The 7254-nt window shown below is 59.0% G+C and overlaps 1 protein-coding gene across 1 annotated transcript in view; it reads left to right on the top strand.

Moving 5' to 3' along the window:
• Positions 1-231: 231 nt before the first annotated feature.
• The window catches only part of SYMPK (symplekin scaffold protein), a 57375-nt gene continuing 50352 nt past the window's right edge, over positions 232-7254 (top strand). Inside the window, 4 exon segments of the mRNA XM_068998479.1 lie at positions 232-270; positions 837-872; positions 3783-3869; positions 6766-6831. Coding sequence (XP_068854580.1) covers positions 232-270; positions 837-872; positions 3783-3869; positions 6766-6831 — 228 coding nt within the window.

Here is a 7254-nt window from a genome sequence, read left to right as displayed (position 1 = left end):
GTCTGGGGGAGCCCCTCGGGATTGGGGGGCCCGGGGTGGGTCTGGGGGAGCCCCTCGGGGTTGGGGGGTCCGGGGTGGGTCTGGGGGAGCCCCTCGGGGTTGGGGGGCCCGGGGTGGGTCTGGGGGAGCCCCTCGGGGTTGGGGGGCCCAGAATGGGTCTGGGGGGGCTCTCGGGGGGTCGGGGGGCTCGGGGTGGGTCTGGGGGAGCCCCTCGGGGTTGGGGGGCCCGGGATGGGTCTGGGGGAGCCCCTCGGGATTGGGGGGCCCGGGGTGGGTCTGGGGGAGCCCCTCGGGGTTGGGGGGTCCGGGGTGGGTCTGGGGGAGCCCCTCGGGGTTGGGGGGCCCGGGGTGGGTCTGGGGGAGCCCCTCGGGGTTGGGGGGCCCAGAATGGGTCTGGGGGAGCCCCTCGGGGTTGGGGGGCCCGGGGTGGGTCTGGGGGAGCCCCTCGGGGGGTTGGGGGGCCCGGGATGGGTCTGGGGGAACCCCTCGGGGTTGGGGGGCCCGGGGTGGGTCTGGGGGAGCCCCTTGGGGGGTTGGGGGGCCCGGGATGGGTCTGGGGGAGCCCCTCGGGGTTGTGGGGGGGGTCCCAGGGACCGTGGGAGGATTCGGGGTTGTGGGGGGGGGGGGGAGGGGTCTCTATTTTGGGGGTTGGGGGATTCCCCCCTCCCCCCCTCCCCCCCTCCCTTCCCCCCACGTTTCCCGCCGGGTCCCGCGCGCGCTCTCCGCTCGCGTGACGTCACGGAGGAAGGGGCGGGGCATGGCGGGGGAGGCTCCTCCCCCTCCGCGGCGCGCGGCGGTGACGTCACCGGCCCGCGGCTGCGCGGGAAGGGGCAAAGGGAGGGGGGGGGAGGGGGCGGCGAGCGCGGGAGGAGGTGAGAGAATGGGGGGGGGCTGTGGGGGGCTATGGGGGCTATGGGGGGGCTATGGGGGGCTATGGGGGGCTATAGGGGCTATAGGGGCGCTATGGGGGCTATAGGGGACGGGGAGGGGCTCCGGGGCCTGCAGGAGCCCGGGGGGGGGCTCGGAGAGATCGCCGGAAGGGGGGGAGGGGGGGGGGGGGGGGTCTGTGGGGGCTCTATGGGGGAGGGGAGGGGGCTCTATAGGGGGTCTGTGGGGTCTGGGGGGGCTCTGTGGGGGAGGGGGCTCCATAGGGGCTCTGTGGGGTCTGTGGGGGCTCTGGGGGGTCTCTGTAGGGGAGGGGAGGGGGCTCCATAGGGGCTCTGTGGGGTCTGGGGGGGCTCTGTGGGGTCTGGGGGGGTCTATGGGGTCTGTGGGGTCTCTATGGGGGAAGGGGCTCCATAGGGGCTCTGGGGGGTCTGGGGGGCTCTATGGGGTCTGTGGGGGAGGGGAGGGGGCTCCATAGGGGCTCTGTGGGGTCTGGGGGGGCTCTGGGGGGTCTATGGGGGAGGGGAGGGGGCTCCATACGGGCTCTGTGGGGTCTGGGGGGGCTCTGGGGGCTCTATGGGGGAGGGGGCTCCATAGGGGCTCTGTGGGGTCTGGGGGGGCTCTGTGGGGTCTGGGGGGGCTCTATGGGGGAGGGGAGGGGGCTCTATAGGGGCTCTGTGGGGTCTGGGGGGCTCTGTGGGGTCTGGGGGGCTCTATGGGGTCTGAGGGGGCTCTATGGGGGAGGGGAGGGGGCTCTATAGGGGCTCTATGGGGTCTGAGGGGGCTCTGTGGGGTCTGGGGGGGAGGAGAGGGGGCTCTATGGGGGCTCTATGGGGTCTGAGGGGGCTCTGTGGGGTCTGGGGGGGTCTATGGGGTCTGTGGGGTCTCTATGGGGGAGGGGAGGGGGCTCCATAGGGGCTCTGTGGGGTCTGGGGGGGCTCTATGGGGCTCTATAGGGGCTGAGGAGTTCCCATGGGGTCTGGGGGGGCTCTGGGGGGCCTGGGGGGGTCTATGGGGTCTGTGGGGGCTCTGTGGGGTCTGTGGGGGCTCTATAGGGGAGGGGAGGGGGCTCTATAGGGGCTCTGTGGGGTCTGGGGGGCTCTATGGGGTCTGGGGGGGTCTGTGGGGTCTGGGGGGGCTCTGTGGGGTCTGTGGGGGCTCTATGGGGGAGGGGAGGGGGCTCTATAGGGGCTCTGTGGGGTCTGGGGGGTCTCTGTAGGGCCTATGGGGTCTCTCTGGGGTCTGGGGGTGTCTCTATGGGGTCTCTGTAGGGTCTGAGGGGTCTCTATAGGGGCTGAGGAGTTCCCATGGGGTCTGGGGGGGCTCTGTGGGGTCGGGGGGGGCTCTATGGGGTCGGGGGGGGCTTTGTGGGGTCTGGGGGGGCTCTGGGGGGTCTGGGGGGGTCTATGGGGTCAGTGGGGGCTCTGTGGGGGAGGGGAGGGGGCTCCATAGGGGCTCTGTGGGGTCTGGGGGGGCTCTGTGGGGTCTGGGGGGGCTCTATGGGGCTCTATAGGGGCTGAGGAGTTCCCATGGGGTCTGGGGGGGCCCTGTGGGGCCTGGGGGGGCTCTATAGGGGCTGAGGGGTTCCCTTGGGGTCTGGGGGGGCTCTGGGGGGCCTGAGGAGTTCCCACAGGGTCCAGGGGGTCTCTGTAGGGTCTGGGGGGTCTCTGTGGGGTCTGGGGGGTCTCTATGGGGTCTGGGGGGTCTCTATGGGGTCTCTATAGAGTCTGTGGGGCCGTGGTGTCTCTATGGGGTCTCTATAGGGTCTGTGGGGTCTCCATGGGGTCCTGGTGTCTCTGTGGGGTCTCTATAGGGTCCCTATGGAGTCTCTATAGGGTCTGTGGGGTCTCCATGGGGTCTTGGTGTCTCTATAGGGTCCCTATAGGGTCTCTATAGGGTCTGTGGGGTCCTTGTGTCTCTATAGGGTCCCTATCGGGTCTCTATGGGGTCTGTGGGGTCCTGGTGTCTCTATGGGGTCCCTATCGGGTCTTTATGGGGTCTCTATAGGGTCTGTGGAGTCCTGGGGTCTCTATGGGGTCTCTATGGGGTCTCTATGGGGTCTGTGGGGTCTCCATGGGGTTCTGGTGTCTCTATGGGGTCTCTATGGGGTCTCTATAGGGTCTGTGGGGTCCTGGTGTCTCTATGGTGTCCTTATAGGGTCTCTATAGGGTCTGCGGGGTCCTGGTGTCTCTATGGGGTCTCTATAGGGTCTGTGGGGTCCTGGTGTCTCTATAGGGTCCCTATAGGGTCTCTATGGGGTCTGTGGGGTCCTGGTGTCTCTATGGGGTCCCTATAGGGTCTTTATGGGGTCTCTATAGGGTCTGTGGGGTCCTGGTGTCTCTATGGGGTCTCTATGGGGTCTCTATGGGGTCTGTGGGGTCTCCATGGGGTCCTGGTGTCTCTATGGGGTCTCTATGGGGTCTCTATAGGGTCTGCGGGGTCCTGGTGTCTCTATGGGGTCTCTATAGGGTCTGTGGGGTCCTGGTGTCTCTATAGGGTCCCTATAGGGTCTCTATGGGGTCTGTGGGGTCCTGGTGTCTCTATGGGGTCCCTATAGGGTCTTTATGGGGTCTCTATAGGGTCTGTGGAGTCCTGGTGTCTCTATGGTGTCTCTATGGGGTCTGTGGGGTCTCCATGGGGTCCTGGTGTCTCTATGGTGTCTCTATAGGGTCTCTATAGGGTCTGCGAGGTCCTGGTGTCTTTATAGGGTCTGTGGGGTCTCTATAGGGTCTATGGTGTCTCTATGGGGTCTCTATAGGGTCTGTGGGGTCCTGGTGTCTCTATGGGGTCTCTACGGGGTCTATGGGGTCTCTATGGGGTCCTGGGGTCTATAGGGTCCCTATAGGGTCCCTATGGGGTCTCTGTGGGGTCTCCATGGGGTCCTGGTGTCTCCATAGGGGCCATGGCGGGGGGGCAGGAGGGGCCCAGCCCCCGCGCCGAGCGAGGAGGAGCCCGGGAGCGACGGGAGGAGCACCTCGGAACGGGTGAGAAACCGGGGAAAATGGGAAAAAACGGGGAAAATGGGGAAAAATGGGAATGGGAGTGATGGGAGGAGCAGCTTGGAACGGGTGAGAAAACGGGGAAAATGGGAAAAATGGGGAAAAATGGGGAATACTGGGGGTGGGAGTGACGGGAGGAGCAGCTTGGAACGGGTGAGAAATGGGGGAAAATGGGAAAAATGGGGAAAATGGGGAAAAACGGGAATATTGGGGAAAAATGGGAATGGGAGTGACGGGAGGAGCACCTCGGAACGGGTGAGAAATGGGGGAAAATGGGAAAAATGGGGAAAATGGGGAAAATGGGGAAAAAAATGGGAGTGACGGGAGGAGCAGCTTGGAACGGGTGAGAAACCAGGGAAAATGGGAAAAATGGGGGAAAATGGGGAAAATGGGGAAAAAGGGGGGAAAATGGGAATATTGGGGAATATTGGGGGTGGGAGTGACGGGAGGAGCACCTCGGAACGGGTGAGAAACTGGGGAAAATGGGAAAAATGGGGAAAAAACGGGGAAAAATGGGAATGGGAGCGACGGGAGGAGCAGCTTGGAATGGGTGAGAAATGGGGGAAAATGGGAAAAATGGGGAAAAAAATGGGAAAAATGGGGATGGGAGCGATGGGAGGAGCACCTCGGAACGGGTGAGAAACCGGGGAAAATGGGAAAAATGGGGAAAAACGGGAATATTGGGGAAAAATGGGGGTGGGAGTGACGGGAGGAGCAGCTCGGAACGGGTGAGAAACCGGGGAAAATGGGAAAAATGGGGAAAAATGGGGAAAATGGGGAAAAATGGGAATGGGAGTGACGGGAGGAGCAGCTTGGAATGGGTGAGAAATGGGGGAAAATGGGAAAAATGGGGAAAATGGGGAAAAATGGGAATGGGAGTGATGGGAGGAGCAGCTCGGAACGGGTGAGAAACCGGGGAAAATGGGAAAAAACGGGGAAAATGGGAAAAATGGGGAAAAATGGGGAAAAATGGGAATGGGAGCGACGGGAGGAGCAGCTCGGAACGGGTGAGAAATGGGGGAAAATGGGAAAAATGGGGAAAAATGGGGAATACTGGGGGTGGGAGTGACGGGAGGAGCAGCTTGGAATGGGTGAGAAATGAGGGAAAATGGGAAAAATGGGGAAAATGGGGAAAAATGGGAATGGGAGTGATGGGAGGAGCAGCTTGGAACGGGTGAGAAACCGGGGAAAATGGGAAAAAACGGGGAAAATGGGAAAAATGGGGAAAAATGGGGAAAAACCGGGAATATCGGGGGTGGGAGTGACGGGAGGAGCAGCTTGGAACAGCTTGGAACGGGTGAGAAATGGGGGAAAATGGGAAAAAACGGGGAAAAATGGGGAAAAACCGGGAATATCGGGGGTGGGAGTGATGGGAGGAGCATCTGGGAATGAGGGGAAAATGGGGGAAAATGGGAAAAAAACAGGGAAAAATGGGAATATTGGGGAAAAATGGGAGTGGGAGTGATGGGAGGAGCACCATGGAATGGGGGAAAAATGGGGGGAAAACGGGGAAAATGGGGAAAAACCGGGAAAAAACGGGAATATTGGGGGTGGGAGTGACGGGAGGAGCACCTTGGAACGGGTGAGAAACCGGGGAAAATGGGAAAAAACGGGGAAAAATGGGGAAAAATGGGAATGGGAGTGACGGGAGGAGCAGCTCGGAACGGGTGAGAAACCGGGGAAAATGGGAAAAAACGGGGAAAAACGGGAATATTGGGGAATATTGGGGGTGGGAGTGACGGGAGGAGCACCTCGGAACGGGTGAAAAACCGGGGAAAAACAGGAAAAATGGGGAAAAATGGGGAAAATGGGGAAAAATGGGAATGGGAGTGATGGGAGGAGCACCTCGGAACGGGTGAGAAATGGGGGAAAATGGGAAAAATGGGGAAAAATGGGGAAAAATGGGAATGGGAGCGACGGGAGGAGCAGCTCGGAACGGGTGAGAAATGGGGGAAAATGGGAAAAATGGGGAAAAATGGGGAATACTGGGGGTGGGAGTGATGGGAGGAGCACCTGGGAATGGGGGAAAAATGGGGGAAAATGTGAAAAAACGGGGAAAAATGGGGAAAAATGGGAATGGGAGTGACGGGAGGAGCAGCTCGGAACGGGTGAGAAACCGGGGAAAATGGGAAAAAACGGGTGAAAAACCGGGAATATCGGGGGTGGGAGTGATGGGAGGAACAGCTTGGAACGGGTGAGAAATGAGGGAAAATGGGAAAACCAGGAAAATGGGGAAAAATGGGAAAAGGAAAAAAAAATGGGGAATAATGGGGAAAGACAGGAAAAAAAATGGGGAAAAATGGGAAAAAAACAGGAAAAATGGGTGAAAAACCGGGAAAAATGGGGAAAAGAATGGGAAAAATGGGGAAAAAATGGGAAAAATGGGAATGGGAACTTTGGGAGGAGCACCTCGGAACGGGTGAGAAATGGGGAAAAATGGGGAAAGTGGGGAAAATGGGGAAAAATGGGAAAAAAATGGGAAAGAAAAATGGGAAAAATAGGGGGGAAAAAAGGGAAAAATGGGGGAAAACATGGGGAAAGATGGGAAAAAAATGGGAAAGAAAAATGGGAAAAAAATGGGAAAAATGGGCAAAAAATGGGGAAAAAATGGGAAAAAAACCCGGAAAAAAATGGGAAAAAAATGGGAAAAGTGGGCAAAAAATGGGAAAAAAATGGGAAAAATGGGCAAAAAATGGGAAAAAAAAGGGAAAAAATGGGAAAAAAATGGGAAAAAAAAGGGAAAAAATGGGAAAAAAAATGGGAAAAAAAAAGGGAAAAAAATGGGAAAAAAAAGGGAAAAATGGAGAAACCGGGAAAAACGGGTGAAAAACCGGGAAAATCCCGGGAATTCCGTGTCAACGTCGGGAATGGCCCCCCAAAGGTGGTGGAGCTGCTGAACCAGGCGGCGCTGATCGGGAACGAGGGGAAAATCACCGTCCTAAAGCAGGTGGGGACGGGGAAATCCCGGGAATGGGGGGGAAAAAATGGGATTTGGGGGGGAAAAATGGGATTTGGGGGGGGAAAAATGGGATTTGGGGGGGAAAAAATGGGATTTGGGGGAGGGGGAATGGGATTTGGGGGGGAGAAATGGGATTTGGGGAAAGATGGGATTTTGGGGGGAAAAATGGGATTTGGGGGGGAAAAATGGGATTTGGGGATAAAAGGTGGGATTTTGGGAATAAAAAGTGGGATTTTGGGGGAGACCGGTGGGATTTGGGGATAAAAGGTGGGGTTTGGGATAAAAGATGGGATTTTGGGGATAAAAGGGGGGATTTGGGGATAAAAGGGGGGATTTGGGGTGGGATTTGGGGATAAAAGGGGGGATTTGGGGATAAAAGGGGGGATTTGGGGATAAAAGGGGGGATTTGGG

Source organism: Aphelocoma coerulescens, unplaced genomic scaffold (assembly GCF_041296385.1).
Source record: "Aphelocoma coerulescens isolate FSJ_1873_10779 unplaced genomic scaffold, UR_Acoe_1.0 HiC_scaffold_118, whole genome shotgun sequence".
Lineage (NCBI taxonomy): Eukaryota > Metazoa > Chordata > Aves > Passeriformes > Corvidae > Aphelocoma > Aphelocoma coerulescens.
The sequence above is the reverse complement of the archived record's forward strand: the minus strand, read 5'-3'. Positions and strand labels throughout refer to the sequence as shown.